The sequence below is a fragment of the Poecile atricapillus genome, chromosome Z (genome assembly GCF_030490865.1).
Source record: "Poecile atricapillus isolate bPoeAtr1 chromosome Z, bPoeAtr1.hap1, whole genome shotgun sequence".
NCBI classification, from domain to species: domain Eukaryota; kingdom Metazoa; phylum Chordata; class Aves; order Passeriformes; family Paridae; genus Poecile; species Poecile atricapillus.
Genome location: NC_081289.1, coordinates 29,545,379 through 29,561,970, shown reverse-complemented (window position 1 = coordinate 29,561,970; position 16,592 = coordinate 29,545,379). Strand labels below are relative to the sequence as shown.

General features: G+C 39.7%; 2 protein-coding genes across 2 annotated transcripts in view; one reads left to right on the top strand and one right to left on the bottom strand.

Annotated features, from left to right (window-relative positions):
• LOC131572561 (anoctamin-4-like) overlaps positions 1-8,903 on the top strand; it is a 101,065-nt gene extending 92,162 nt beyond the window's left edge. Inside the window, exons 24-27 of the mRNA XM_058825809.1 lie at positions 113-260; positions 2,707-2,826; positions 5,794-5,899; positions 8,712-8,903. Of these exons, the coding sequence (XP_058681792.1) occupies positions 113-260; positions 2,707-2,826; positions 5,794-5,899; positions 8,712-8,903 (566 nt within the window). The remainder of the gene's footprint in view (positions 1-112; positions 261-2,706; positions 2,827-5,793; positions 5,900-8,711) is intronic.
• Positions 8,904-11,630: 2,727 nt separating this feature from the next.
• Positions 11,631-16,592, bottom strand: part of LOC131573508 (sodium-coupled monocarboxylate transporter 1-like) — a 30,010-nt gene continuing 25,048 nt past the window's right edge. Inside the window, exon 15 of the mRNA XM_058827517.1 lies at positions 11,631-16,020. Coding sequence (XP_058683500.1) covers positions 15,889-16,020 — 132 coding nt within the window. The 3' untranslated portion in view covers positions 11,631-15,888. The remainder of the gene's footprint in view (positions 16,021-16,592) is intronic.

The window sequence follows — 16,592 nt, the reverse complement described above, 5'->3', positions numbered from 1 at the left end:
AACTGCATAAGAACACCTTGTGCAGTGGGGAAAACTACTTCAGATCATGCAGTATTTCAGGCACTTTGGTTCTTGTTTTTCCTGGAGCAAACATACTGTCCTTGTTGAACAGGCATCTGGTACGGGATCCTGGAAGGCATTGGAATCCTTTCTGTTATCACAAATGCATTTGTTATAGCAGTGACGTCAGATTTCATCCCTCGCCTTGTTTATGCTTACAAATACGGACCTTGTGCTGGCCAAGGAGAAGCAGGACAAAAGTAAGTTTTTTGGCTTTTTTTTTTGGAGGGGTGGTGGGAAACAGATGTACACAAAAATAACTTAATACTTGAATAGATGCAGTATTACTGTCTGTGTATGTTCTGATTCCACTGAACCAAAAGTATTGTTTGTGTTTGGGTAACAGATACCAGCCATGGGTACTGATGCTTTGCATAGTCACAGAATGAGTTGCTGTGATTCAAGGCAAACGTGGCAGAGCTATTTCAGAGGTTTAGCGTGTGTGACAGGATGCTGCCTAAGCTGTACTTTCCAGCTGGTAGTACATGGATATAATCCTCTTTTTTTTTTTTTTTTTTTTTTTTCCTGAAGCAATGCTGATGCTAATCAATAAAGAATTTTTTGAGCATTTTAAACTTGTAAACTGGGTTTTTTTCCTGATGTAATATTCAGTTTGTATTACTCAAAAAAGTAGTGTCCAGCAAGAGGAAAAAATTTCCAACTAATACATCAAGATATACTTACAAGAGAAAAGTAATTTGTTTTTCTTCTACAACTAGAGTTCTTAGATTAAATCTTGCAGGAGACATTTGTGATCTGAATCCCTGCTGCCTAAGTGGATTTTCTTTTAGTGTTTCTTCCAGTGTTGAGATTATGTTAACATGCACACACTCCCAACAAGTATGAGATAGTTGCTGTGTGGCCACTTGTGACATCTCAGCTATTGGGCTCTGGGAAGGTCAGTGAACCCAGCCAAACACAGACACAGTTTGTAAACACTCTAGCAGTGCCATTGGCAAGGAAGCTGCTGTTCAAAGAAACCCAAGCTAAACAGTAGACGGTGACAGAGAGCATGCATTCTGCTACTAGGCATATGGCAGATTGATTTCTTTACTCCCTGCTGCAGAAACTGAGTTCATCTGTTGCTGCTTTTTTTGGCGTCTTTTGACTGTCAATACATTTAATCATATGATGGAAGAAGGGCATCTGGTGTGGCAGCTCCCGATTAGCAAATTGCTATCCTACAAGGAGTTGGGCATTTTAGCTGGGGCTAGGGAAGATGGTCTGTTTACTTTTATGAAGAGTTAAAATCCTATCGGGCTAAAGTGGTCTGGTGCCAGTTGTTCCTGAGCATGTGCCTCTGCTCATGCCATTATAAAGAACTACAGGATATTGTGGCACTGTAAGCAACTCTCATTGCTAAGGAAAGCAAGGATTTTCTCAGCACCACTGTGCATGAAAAAACAGCACCTTTAGAAATATTTCTCGAGATTCAAATATGACTCAGTGGCTTTGAAACTAGATCTGCATAGGGGAAGTAGTTTGGCTCACAGTTTGGCTCTTCTTTTCACAAACCTCTAGTACAATGTTTTCACACTTCTGCTGCTTTTTTGAGTGAATTTCTAGACGAAACCATCAGGTAGTAATACTTTGAAGGAGATGATCTGTATTAAAACTGTTTATGTCAGCATTCTGGATAATGGTTTTAGTAATGTTATAAGTTATTAAAGCAAGAAGATATTAAAAAATCCACAGGAATAGTGAGTTTTCTCAAATTAAGGTCTGAAGACCATCTGTTATCATCTGTTATTTCTCAGATTAAGGTGTGAAGACCATCTGAATAGCTTAAAAGAGAGGTACTCTTTTCTTTGAAAAACATCTGTAGGTATTAGATCCATATGACACACGATGATACTAGAAAAATACTGGAATTAATTTAAGTTCTAAATCTAATCAGTATGGAGGCAAAGCCAGACGATATTTGAATATAATTTCTCAAAGACTGTAAAGTCCATATTTAGAAAAACCAAAACCAAAAATCCCCCAACCCTTACTAAGCATTATATTCTGCACCAACCTGAGTAGTGTGCCTACACTTGCCTGTGTTTGGGCAGTGAAGCATGAACATCACAACACATTTTAGCTGGATCTCCTCATCTTTGCTAACACCAAACTTGACCCTTCTATTGACACCGACAGCCCTTCAACAGGGGACTTCTACTCAGTGTTCTCTAAATTTTGCCTGGCCCTCACAGTGCTTAGTCACCCTGGGATCTTCTAGAATGGAGTTCCTCTGATTAACTTTTTCTAAAAAGTTGTTTTAAGTGTATTATCTTTCCATCTGATTTAGTCTCCCTTTGTGCTAGTACCATGAGTGTAACAGTGGGAATATTTTGATTATCTTCCTAACGCTCCTCATTATTTTCGCTGCCCCTATTGTGTCACCATTTAGGAGACTATTCAAAAGTAACCAGTCCCAATCTTCACCATTCCTTCTCCCATAGAATTCTACCACTGCTTCACTTTTATTGTTCATCTGACCTACTTTAGCCTTTCTTTTATATTGCCTCAACATCCCTTTCAAATATTAATAAGCGCCAAAATTGTACTTCGGGTTTTTATGAAACCCAAAGAGCATCCTCTTGAGTACAACAGTTAATGGAAAAACCTTGTTGTGTCCTGCTGACAGCATTTTGTCCCCTCTAGGTGTATGGTTGGCTATGTTAATGCCAGTTTGTCAGTATTTCTGGTGTCTGACTTTGAAAATCGTTCAGAGCCAACATCGAATGGAAGTGAATTCTCTGGTTCACCATTAAAATATTGCAGGTAAGTTTCTGGTCAACATACTTCTCTGCTTTAGGACATTGAAATGGAGAAGCATCATAATAAATCTGGAGTTGAAGCTAATTTTTATAAGTTAAAAATGGAAAGTTTTAACTGTGCTGTTCAAGGTCATGCTCTTCTTGGTACTGCTTGGCTGTTACCTGCATGATTCCTTACTCAGATAAAAGAGAAGCTGAGAAGTTGGTGTCTGGAGGATGCTCCTAATGCAGGATTTTTTATGGCATCATAGCTTGACTCAGACACAATCATCATGGATAAATGTGGTGTCAAAAGGCCAGTAATAAATGCCTGATTACTTAGGTGCCAGTGACACCCAATTGTGATGAAATTATATCAGAGGACGTGCACAGGGAAGTCAAGGTTGCACAGGAGCAGCCACACGGAGGTATTTCACAGGTCTGACAGGGATAAACAGGCTCTGTCATAAGCTGTCTCTACGTAACCTCAAATCCAGCATTTCCGAATTGTTGAATTGTTAATATGTTGACATTGTTTCTTACTGGTGTAATTATTAGTAATAATCATATACTTGTGGTTTGAATCCAAAGAAGATGAGCAGTTAATTATCTGCATGTCTTTCTTCTCAACAACAGATTGGAGAAATTGCAGTCTGAGTAAAGTCTGTAATGGAAGATTTGCACCTGAGTGATTTTAATGGCCAAAAACCTCAAGGATCTCAATAAAGGTCTTAAATGGTGTCTCAAACAAAAATACCAAACAAATACAGCTACCAGTTTTTAATTGCAATGTTACCTTACAAGCATGAGACCTCGTAGTCCTTTAGCAGATACGCTTAGTCCCAGTATTTTTCACTGTGAGGAATTAAAATATCCTTTCATGAGTGCCTCAAAAGAACAAAAGATACTCTGTGATATCACAGAGGTCTGTGATACAGAAAAAATAAGTGATACTTGCCATATTGTAATGTTTTTATGAATAGGGAGAATTTTGAGTGGTATAGCATAATAAATGGGGGGAGGGGTGGAATTAATGCTTTCATTTAGCTAACATATTTAGAACTGTTGCAATTTACTTGGAAGAAAGAGAATCCCAATGTTGAATTCACCTGTGGAGCAGAACTACAGTGAGAATCCACATTCCATCCCACATTGTTTACTATAGCATTATTTAATAATTTTTTGTCATTCTGACCATTCTCTTCCCCCCCACCCCGCCCCGCTTTAATTCCTTTCTTCCCCAACTTCTTAGCATGAAGTTGCCGCTCCCTAAATCTGATGATGGAAATCCCACAATTTAAAAAAAAATAATAAAAAATTGTCTGCTCAGTATCCCCGAAATAGAACACTTTTAAAATTGTGTGATAAATCTCCAAAAGAGATATATGCTCCTTTGGGAGACACAGAATTATTATGTATATCTACCCTTGAAAGAAAATTAACATTTTCTTTAGCTGAGCTTATCTCTCAGGTTCTTACTCACCTGCATTGGGCTAAAACATCAGTCATTTTAATTGCACTTCAAGGCAGATATTGACAGGGAGGTAAAGAAATATTGTCTTCTACTGTGTAATAGTGTAGGCATTTTTCCAGGAAGGCAGTTTGTCTGAACAAATTTTTCTTTTTCATGTGTAACAATGGATTCCTAGCAAGGGAAAAAAAAGAGATATACTCTACTGGGGCTTGGTCCAGGGATTTCTCTTTTTGGGATGCTCAGAATATTGTAGAACATCCTAAACTATGAATTCAGAATGCTACTTACACAAGGAAAGATCATCTCAGTTTTAAGAACTTATTCTAGAAATACTGCAATTTCTGAGAGATTTGATGCTGACTAAGATGTCAGGACAGTTTATTTCAGACTATATAGCACCCTCTGCAATCTAAGAAAGTGAAGCCTCATGGAGAAATATGAATTATCATAGAGATTAAATAACTGTTTATTTCTTTTATTCATCTGCATTTTCATTAGTTTCTTAAAACTAACTTAGTGATCAGCCTGTATTATTTACTATGGTCTTTGCAATATTTTTTTACAGTGCATTTTCTGTCCCATCTAGGAAACAGAGTAAGAAGCAAACAATTTTTACACTACTTTTAAATAAGTATTATTTTAGAATTAACAAAATGCTAGTAAAAATGGACTCCAGAATGTGTGACTTAAACAGATTCATGGTTTGTAAATACAATCTTGGAGCTGGATCCAGCTTTCCCAATAGATATCTACAGTTAAATTTTGGAGACCTAAAGTCTTTCAAGAAAAACCCTGTGAGAAAAGACACTAGATGACTTTCTCACATGGTCCTCACCCTGTTGATATACCAAGAGGTGCAGTGCTGGATCTGCTGAAGTCAGGATGAGTCATGTTTTACACCAGGGATGGCCAACTAATTGATCAAGGGCCAGGTGGAGTCCATGGGGCATTTTTATATGGATTTTGGGAGAACTATCAGGCTGACAAAACCGGGGACACTTATAGGTTTAAAATGTCCTTGAAGTGGGAATAAAGCATCCCTTAAAAGAGCAGAGCATCCCACCCTTCTCCAGGCTCTGAGGAGATGCCTGAAAGGAACATGTCTTGCTGCCAAGAAGATGTAGGGTCGAAGCACCCACCATCCTGTGTGTTTGCTTCAGGGATTTTCTTCAGACACTGGTTTGTGTCCTTTGTACCCAATTTCCATTAGCACTCCTGGAGTGCATTTTACCAGTGTGTTTCAGCTGAAAGTAAATCCATTTGCATGAAGAAAAGCATGGTAAGTGCAGGTGATCAAGACTCTTGCTTCAAAAGCAGAGTTTCAGTTTGACCTGAAATCAAACGCTAGCACAGACCCAGCCTTAGAAGCAAGCAGTATCAGGTTAACCTGTACAGTTTGAACTGAGCTCATTTTTGGTGCAGAAAATGTAATGATCAAGAGAAAGCGAGTTTTGGTTTTGCCTTCACCCAGGCAGCAGTGCAGAGCTTGTTAAGTACCACTCTGTGCTTGTCTTTCAGGTACAGGGACTACCGAGACCCTCCTCACTCCCCAGTGCCCTACGGTTACACACTGCAGTTCTGGCACGTCTTAGCAGCGCGCTTGGCTTTCATCATTGTCTTTGAGGTCAGTGACCATTCAGATGGCAGAACAAAGCCAAAAAGAAAACAAATTTCCCTCTGAAGCTTTGCATTGGGCTGATCTATGATGGCAGCTGCTCAGGTGTTTTTTGTCTTAGTTTCTTCTACTTATATTGTGCTTTGTATTCTCAGCTTTGTTTTCTGAACAGTCACAGCCATGTAGGTTCTCACAGAAAAGGGAATGTAACACTGAAAACTATAGCAGTGACTTGCAAAGAGGGGGAAATAAATTAATCTTTTATTTACTTTCTGAGTAACTTGTCTAGGTTGGGAAACCATATGCTGACTGTTGTGTAAGGGTAGGAGTGAAGGAACATGAGAAGAAATATTAAATCTGAGCATTGGAGAAACAATGACAGTTAAAGTTACACTATTTACACATCTAGCAATTTTTCTTGTTTGTTTTTTTTATGCCCTTCATTCCTTCAGAATGATTGGCACCAAAAAGATGATGACAGTGAAAAGGATTCAATATCCTTGTCTACCTTCATAATATTAGTATTTACTGTCAGTACCTCAGATGTCTTTAAGGCAAACCAAAGGAGGTAATACCAACTTCACATGACTGGTATTCCCATGCTGATTTTGAAAAACTGAGCTAGAAGAGTAGGAAAATAGGATGAGATGATTTACCAAAAAAAAAAAACCAAAAAACTGAAGTCCTAATTTCAAGTGCATGAATATCCCCACCATAATCCAGGAGCTCAATATCTCTCCAGCACAAGAAGTTTGAAATGCCTTTTGCACTGTGAAGAAACCAAAGAAGCAACACATGATTTTAAAAGACTCTTCACTCAATCCTCTGCTCTGAATTCATAGCAACAGGGAATTCAACACAGATATGGAAACTGTAGTCACCATACAGGCATATGGCATAATCTTGATGAGCACCTCTTGCATTCTGACTCACAGAACAGTGTAAATTCATTCTGAACTGAGCTTTCAACACACCTCTTTGGATAACGCAGCAGAAGCATTCGTGGTACAGCAAAAGTGGAGAAGAAGCATTTTCTAGATTATTATTTCTATTCTTCGTGGCTCAGCAGAAGACTGAGGGCTTCAGCAAATTCCCCATGATTGTAATTTTCATACCTTCCCAGGTGAAGGAATATGGCACTGCAGGTTGGGCACTCTTCCTCCTTTACACTAGGTAACTTATTAGCGGTTGGTTCCCAAGGAGATAATTTCTTCCATCATTTGTTGCACACTCAGGGAAACATTAAGGGAAAGAAGGAAAGATTTGATAGAGGCCTGCCGGGCTTAATGTCTTCTAGTTTCATAAGCTGCCAGTACTGAAGGTCAGGGTATGCTTCTCCAGAAAGGACTACAAGAATGGTTTTGGCAGGTCAGCCTAAGAATCTTAAAGACTGAAGAGAGTCTGGCCTCTCGATGCACACTTGACATAAAGGCAGTACAGCTTAGACATAAGGAGAAGTGAGGCAAGAAAAATGAGTCCTGTTCAAGTTTCAGTGTCCAGACAAATTTGTGACCAGCTGTGGAATAACTTTTTGAGTCTGCCTGTTACCAGCACATCTGATTTGACTTTGCTTTATCTCAACCAAAGCCATAGGCTGGCTCATATTTGCCTCCCTCAACATGAGCTACTCTGTTTATTGACACTGCAAACTGTCTCCTTAACTATATCTATGAAATCAAAAAGGTAATTGCAGCAGAAACCACGAGCTTTCTTTTTGAAAACACCAGTGGCTGTATTGTGAATGCTACAGTCCTTACAATAAATATTGCTCTAAGAGACAGGGGATTCAAGGTAGGTTTTTTCATAAATTAAGTAACTACCTAAGCTCAGACCCCTTTTTGGTACTATGAGTGTGGTTTGTTTTGAAGCTTAACCTCCTTTGTCACTGCAAAAGGAATTATTTGTCCAGGTTAAACTCACAGAAGAGGCTATTTTTCTGTTTTTAGATTTGGAAAACAAACCCCAACAATTAGAGTATTGTGAGTTTATTTATCATGAGGGAAGAATACATGGGAAAACATTTTACATTCTCTTTTCAGTGAAGGGTTTCTGAAGGGTTTTCTGAAGGGTTCTGCTTGAAGAAGAAGAAATACCTTTATTTCCCCAATCTAGAATGTATGTCCTTTCTGAGATTGAGGACTTTTCCATTTATATGTTCCTCCTTTCAAGTGAAGTGAGTAAATGTCTAAGCAGCATTTTTGTTCAAACAGAAAAGAACACTCAAGCAACCCTCGGGCATCAAACTTAAGCTTTGCTGTGTCGTGCATAGAATAGGAAGGCCAAAGGATCAGTCAACCTGTATTTAATTGTGGTGTTTGCTAAACAGGAATATATATCTTTGGATAAGAGACACAGTGTAAGAAAAAATGTTTAGATTTCATTTTATATAGATACATTACTACTTTTGTATAGGTACATTACTTCAGATTTCGATGTGTTTATGGCAACAGGAAAGTGTTACATCATGTAAGCCTCCTCTTCCTGCAGAGCAGGAACTAATACCACTACTAATACCAGGCTCTATCCAAACAACCTTACAGCAAATCATGACCTCTGGGATTTGAACACACAGCTCATAGAACAGTTTTGAAGCCTTATTTGAACCCACCTGCTCATAATTTCTGCTGTGACCCATAATCCACTGACTTTGACTGGAGGTTTTGTGGGGGAAAAGACTTCATGGTTTGCTTTCTTAAAATTTAGTAATGGAAAACACAGTATCTGTCTGCAAATTGGAAAGATAAGGTTTTCAGAAGATATGAAAAGTACTTGTTTTCTTCTTGGGGTTTTAAATTTGTCATTCCTTTTTTTGTGTTCACAGCATCTTGTCTTTTGCATAAAGAATCTGATCTCCTACTTAATTCCAGATCTTCCAAAAGATCTGAGAGATAGAATGAGGCGAGAAAAGTATCTGATTCAGGAAATGATGTATGAAGCTGAACTAGAACGTCTGCAAAAAGAGCGAAAGGAAAGAAAAAAGAATGGAAAATCTTATCACAATGAGTGGCCGTGACAGGATGAGGAAGAAACTGCTTAAAAGAAGCACTCTTGTTTATAAAAAAATCCTGGTTTTCTACAGCAGAAAGTGCACTGAAAGGAATAGTCAGTAATGCTGTGTGCACTTCGTGCATGTGTGCCCCTGTTCAATAGGGTGGATTTTGTCATAAGCCTTTTGAAATTAGAGGTGTTTCCAAGGCTAAGTCTTCTCCAGAGCTGATGTCAACATGAGCACATCAGACCAATACTACATCACTGCACTCTTGCCAGGAAACTCCAAGGCCCTGACCAAAATTCGAGGCCCTGAACTTCAAAGCAGTTATCCAACTTACAGTGCTTTACAGAACTTGGTGATCTTACGGCTCATTCTCATGAAGTTGCTACTTCACAAGCAGTGGCTGCGCCTTGGCAACGTGGCAGTGTTTGTCCGTGTGTGTGGCCACCACCTGCAGCACGTGCATGGCAGCGTTGCTCTCTTCCACAGTGGACCCAATGCGTTAGTTTGCATTTGCCACCAGTTAAGGTCACATAGGTGGACCATTTCCATTACTCAACAACAGTGAAGTATTATCTAGAAGGAAATGCATGATCACGAGTCTGATCAACTGCTCTAACAATGCTGAAAAATGTAGGCATCAGAAGTGCAGACAGGTAGCCGAGCATCTAAATATGGCCAGAGTTATCTAGCTGTAGGGTCATTTATTTGGAAATGACACTGTGAAAAGTTGGTAATATATGTTAAAGATTTGAACAGTGCCTTTTCAGCTATAGGACTGTCTGGTGTCTGAAGGAATCAAATCAGGTTAGGGCATCTTGCCCAGAACTGCCCATGTATTTGTGTTGCCAGATCACGTTGAGGCCTAGTCAGGAATTAGGGTGTACTTACACACATAACAGATGTCAGATGGTGTCTTAAAGACCTGTCTGCCTAAGTAAAACAGACAAAAAAAACCAGACAGATGAACAAGGTCAGCAGAATAAAACACAGTCATCTAGAATATCTACACTTGTAGCACTTTCTGTATTTATGATTCCATTACCTATGAAGGGGTGGAGGGAAAAACCAAAACAACAGACATGAAACAGCTTGAAATCCTTAATGCTGAGCAATTCTACACAGGCTGCAAATTAGACTTGGGTGAAATAAGCCACTGTCAATATCGTTTAGCAAATTCCTTAGTATTGATAAATTTTAAATTTCTGATTTAATTAAGAAATTAAGAAATTCCAGACTATTAACCCAAAAGAGTGGATTTGTAGCTTTGAAGACATCACACCTGTTGGATGGAATGACATGAATCAAAATACTGAGTGTTGTAAAAGCTCTTCTATCAGTTGTTTCCACAAGTTATTCTGGAAGTAATTTGATAGGAGTAGAATTCGCCCTTCTGGACAGATCACACAGAATGCAAGCTTCTATGGATGGATACCTCAAGCTCCACATGACAACAGGACCATTTGCACCATGACAAATATCACCAAATTAGATCTATTAACTTTTTTCCACTACTAAGAACTGTGCTATTTGCATGAGAGGGGGAAGCTTTAATGAAAAGCAACATGACTAGAGCAAAGAGAGGGATGAAAGAAAATGTGAGCACCCTCCTCTCTGTAGACACTGCCTGCCTACACAAAAAAGCAAGGAATCTCCTCCAGTAGCAACCCACCATCCCACCTGAAGAGGAAAAAGGACATAGCAGTTCCCTTTTATCAGCTGTTCCTGACCCAAGCCTGAAAGTCCTGTGAGACATGAGCACTGAAGGAATTTTAGGATTAGTCTTTTCTGTGTTGGCTCAGTGCCAAACTGAGTGGGGAGCACCACTAGGAGTTGTGGGGTAAATTCCTGATTAATGGGGAAGTGAACTTGTTCATCCTTGCTTCTGCTTACAGCAGCTGTGGACACATCCCACAGGACAGTGGGAAATAGGAGTGTTTCTATCTCTGTAAATAGGGGGTGGGGATCAGGCAATGTTGACCTCCAATACACACATGCCAGATGGGTTAGTATTTACCATCCACCACCAACAGTTGCAGCCTGGGGACTTTGGGGCAGGATCGCTGGGCAAAATCATATTCAGACCAAATTCTCATGAATAACTGGATTATTTTGGATACCCTCTGTTTAATGTCTAAGCCAACAGATGACCAGAGCTTAGAAACTGCTAAGTAGTAAAGTGAGACATGAGCCATGCATAAAATCAGTGTCACCCATATGAGCAAAATGGACCTTTGCAAATCCCTGCAGTAAGATGCTGCGTTGTCAATTTAGGTCTCTATAACTTCTGAGAACTGAACTGAACAATAGAATAGAAACTAATTTCCACTCCAGAGAAACCACTGCAGTAAAATGTGCCAAAACAAATAACACGCAGCAGAAATGCAGTAGATAATAATTGTTTTTGAGAGTAGTTTTCAAGATAGCTCCATTATGATGAATTTTCCTGACAACACATTGCTAGAAATTGTGTCCTGCTCTGCTCTAAATGAGACCATAGGTTGGCTGCTTGCCAAGCTTGTGCTCAGTATCATGGTGCAAGGGGCTCTGACCTCCCTGGCAGATCCTGAGTATATCTCTGTCACTTCAGATTGACCAGTCAACCTGTAAAGGTTTCTCTGCTGCTGGTCTGATAATAGATTTCCCTGGAGTCCTTCAGAGCTACATAGCAGAACACTCAGGAAATATGCCCCCTTTTTATTTATTAGAAAAATAAAATATAAATAATAGTATAATAATAAATGGAATTTTAATAGTCTCTAGAGAACTAATTTATGCCGTTCTCTTCCTGATCTGATGATGGGTTTTGTTTAGATCTCCATGTGACAGTCCTGTATGTTGTTTACTTATTCCAGCTCCACAAGAGCACTACCTTCAAGGGAATGAGAAAGAAATGCAACCTCAGTGCATGGCACAGACATTTTACATAGCAAGCAGGACAGCACACAACAGAGGATTTACTGTGAAATCATCTTGCAATCAGCATAGGATTGTTCTCTATAGGCCATTCTTGACAGCAGCATGTACTTCATGAGCAGTTACACACCAGTTTTTAAAACCAAGGGAAAAATGTATATTGGGACTGTTTTTCAGCCCGTTTGTTAAGTTTTTTGCATTCTGTCCCATGCTGGTTTTACAGATCTTAGAATAAAAAATGTAAATGAACAACCTGGATACTCTGACAAAAGAAAAATCTAGGATTAGAACATCATCTACATTCAAGCCACCAAATACTATGACAGAAACCGTGTTTACAAATCAGTTCTTTTTTATTTTAAATCTTTCTGAGGGGAGTTACATTATTGACCATATATATTATATATATATATATATATATATAAAGTATATAGAGAGATTGTTTATTTGTAAATAGAAAAATTCTATGGAGAAGAATGTCAAGTTTTCACACTTTAAAAAACAATCATCAACATAAAGCCATGTTTAATGCTTGTATAATGTGATGTAATAAACTTTAAAAATAAATTATGCACATGAAATATTTACCGCTTGTAATTCATGTGTTTCTTCCTGTTTACCTTATTTGTTCAGCAAGCAAACTTACCAGTCAGATTGAAGTAAAATTTAAATGCAGACCAAAAAGAGAAAAAATCTTTCACTGTTTTCTCTCTGTGGTTGTGTATTCACAGAGTCAAATGTTGTTACCGTTGTGGGGTTTTTTTAGGGCTGGAATTTTTTAATGTTTTTATTTAAAGAGGTTCCTAATTGTTTTGTTTCATGACCCTGCAAGATGCTGCATGTAATTTGGACACTGTGGAGTGCTCCCACTCCTGTGAAATGAATCAGTTTTGAGCATCCCACATTTCTTAATCAGGTGAATTTTTAACTGGGAGAGATGAAGGATCAGGGAGCCGGAGTATGGTGGAGAGTCCAAGAATTGTCTTGCTTTTACACAGACAAGGAAGACATTGGCTTAGTGTTCAGCTAGCAGAGGACAGTACATTTTCCCAGAGAAAATACTATTGAAAACCGGTGAATTGTTTTAATTAATGAAGCAAATTAAGAAGGATATAGAAAAAAAAAAATAGAGCCAAAAGAGTCACTTTATAGCTCTGCAGCAGTCACAGGCAGTTAGATAGCAAGAAATGGGATAGTTGCAGAGGTCACCTGCAAAGAGTAAGGGTGTTTGTCTCTAAACTGCTTACAGCAAGATATACTTCCCAGTGAAAACCCATCTTGATGTTATGATTGTGGACCAATAAATATTTCACTTTCACTTCATACCATACTTTCACTTCATATAAACCTTCACTCCAAACCATAATTTGAGTTAAATGACTGCTCAGTGCTTAAATAGTGACTTCAGCAATAAAGGTGAGGTAAGATGGTAATTTACACATTTCCTCTGTTTCAAACAACTAAATGAATTCAAAGCTTGGAGGAGAAAACTACATTTTTTAAGTATGATAACCAGGAAGATTAGTCTTCATGAACAAAGCAGGTAGAAGTTACAGATGATCTAAGACAGTCTAAGGCAGCATCAACTACAGCACAGTAATTTCAGCACAGAGTGATGCAGAAAGGACATGCTGATGCTGTATCACACAGCAGTGACCAGTCACCCTCTGGCAAAGCACATCCTTATGGGAATTCGGCATTTGGATTGGGAGGGTTGTAGCCATAGCAGCAGGCACACAGCTCAAGGGCTTGCTGCAGGCTTCTGTTCTCTGTTACAGCTTACTCTCTCACAAAGCACAGGTACACAGAGGCACAGCAGCCCACTTCAGCACTTTGAGCAGTGTGGAGAGAGCACTACTTACCCTCTTTCAGATATGTGGGCTGAAAGTACCTGGTAAGTATGAATTATTACATTCCAAGGCTGAAGAAGTATTCCATAGCACAGAATGCAGTATCTGCTTCTGGGTCATGAAGACAAAGCACAAGATTAAATGAGCTGCACTTACCTTCTGAGACATGAGAAACACAGCCAGCTGACTCAGTCAATGAGCTAATTGTCTCAGAGTAACTCAGTCCCAAAACAGAGATATTCCTGTCCTGAATCCTAGAAGACTTTATTCAGGATGCTATTGTTTGACTCAGATCTTAGATATAGGGACACAAGACCTAACTCATGGGATCTATCCCACTTGATCATATCCCTTCCCTTCCACACAGTGGCTTCTTCAGGCACTGACCTGAACCTGCAGCAGAGGACAGTGAGAAAAGGGGCTGGACCTAAACTCTGCACTGAATAATGCAAAAAAAGTTCTTCAGGAGGCATGGATGAAACCTGCCTCCATCACATAGTTTTTTGTGCTGGATTAGCCAATAGAGTCATGGCCTTGGTGGCACCCACCAGTCTGGCTGCCCTGTTCTCCTGTCTGATCCTTGGAGTCCATTTTTTCACCTTTGTTTTCTGATCTTAATAGTTCATCTTATGCAGTAGATCATCAAGTGCCCTCTGTCACAAAGGCACAGAAAAAAATTGATTTAGATGCTACAGGACCTCAGTCAAGGTAGCTAAGCTAACACTGTGTCATATTCCAAGTTACAGCAGCTCAGTACTTGGTACAAATGCATTGTAACTTTCAGAAAGCATTTAAGGCATGCAGTCAGTTTTTCACTTGATTCCCAAGCATGACTGCCTTCTAAGCTTCATAGCTCAGCTTTCCGGCAATGGCTTTAATTTTCCAACTTGATTCTGCTGCTACAGGAGAGTTTTAAACACTCTTGTACAGCCATAGTAAAAGTCTGAAGAACAAAAACAACACAGTGGGTCAGAGTCTGTTCCCCACTGTACCCGAAAGGAGGCAGGAGAAATAATGGGGGTTTTCACCCTCCCAAACACCAGCACAGTGCATTGTCTCACATGGATAAGCTGTTAACCTTCTCTTGGCAGCCCCACCAGAGGATAAGCCATTCCATAAGCCCTGCAGCCCTGGAGAAGCCTTCGGAATATGACATCCTCTGTGATCCCTTCTCCATCCTGGAGAATTGTTCAGGGGGCTCTGCATGCCTGCCAAAACACAGTGTGCACTTGCCTGATCTGAACCAACCTTGAACATGAATCCCCAGAGTGAAAACAAGGACAGCAAGAACAAAGAGGGCTAAGGCTTCAGCTCATAGCTCTGGAGAGAACTGCTGTGGCAACTGCAGATGCAGCCTTTACTCCTGTCCAGTATACCCAAAAGGGAATCCTCTTTACTGATATCTCTGCTGCACTGTGCCCAGCCCAGTGCAAAAGCAAGCCCAGGCCAGCAAGCTGGGCATGCAGTAGAAGGCTACTGTGGTTCTGGACTATGGCACTGAATAAAAAGTTTAAATAGATTATTTCCTTCATGAGGACCAGCTCTGTAAGGGCAAGACAGGGGACAAGACGGAGATGGGGCATGAAGGGAAAGACAGCACTGACTCTTGCCTCTATTACCACCACCAAAGTCACTCTTGCAGCTCCCAGCAGTAAGCACAGAGGAGAGGTACAGGTAACCAAGAAACAAGTGGGTTAAAAAAACCACAGACGACAAAACCAACAAAATAAATATGCTCTCAATCAGTTCTACAGAGGAACCATGTAGCACTAAATATACCTCCCATACAAAAAAAAGACTCACTGTTTCTTGCAATCTGATAAGGTCCCACACCCTAATCTCTTCATACTTTCAATGCCTTAAAAGAAAAAAAACAAGCCAGAAAAAGCAGCCATGTCTGGGTGAACAGTACTCTTCCCAAATAAAAAATTCACTCTGACGATGAAATGAGATTAAAAGCAGATCTTTTCCAGGAGGCTCAAGAACATCAGGCAAATATTTCACATAGAAACATTGCTTTAGGTTCTGTCACTAAGAGCCAGAGTGAGAGAGTGAGGAAGTGCAAGAAAAACCTGATTCCTTTCTTGACTAATGTCAAGGTCATGCAAAGGTGATAGTGCCACAAAGCTCAGCAGATGCCTGCCCATGACCCCAGTAGAGCTGGTAACTGACCCAGAACAGGAATGTCAACAGTGCTTTACATGAACAAAACTGTCCTCACAGTCTGACATGGCCTTGTGTCATATATGAAGACCATTGACTTTGTTCTTGTCACTTGCAACATCCATTTCAATGTGGCTGAAGGCAGGGTTGTCAGTTCCTTCATCTGCCATGGTAAATGGTTTCCAGTTCAACACTTCCACTTTCTCTGGCTAAAAAACAAAAGACAAAAGCTATGCTGTGAAACAGAGGAAACAGTCTTCCTCTCTTTGACCTCTTTTTGGCCAGCAGAGTCAGGCCTGACATACAGGGTGCCTTGCAGAAAAACAGTTTGCTTGCTGACAGCACAAATACTCATTGCAGTAGATGGTATTTTTCTAGGGGCATGGAAAGTTTTGTATTGCATAAGGTACTAATTGTGCAAAATGTCCTTGTCACACAAAATATTCTTATCCTGCAAATTGTCTAAAGTGGTTTTGTGTGTGCAAAGTTCTAATTGCTGTTTTCATGTGTAGCGATATGTCATCACTAGGTCTTTGAGCTATTGACTCCCAACCCTTCATCCTTGCCCCGTCTGTGACAGGAAGAGCAGATTAACATGCATCATTGCCTTGATGTTGCATTTCTGTTAAATAGAATGAGATATTGAGCTCTTCATGTGCAGAAAGTTGCTTAGTTAGCTCCAATTCTTTTATCTCATCAACTTTCTGCATTATCTGTGATGCCAGCACTTGCTATTCAGCTCTTAGCCATATAAGAGATAAGATACTTGTTTCTGATTCCA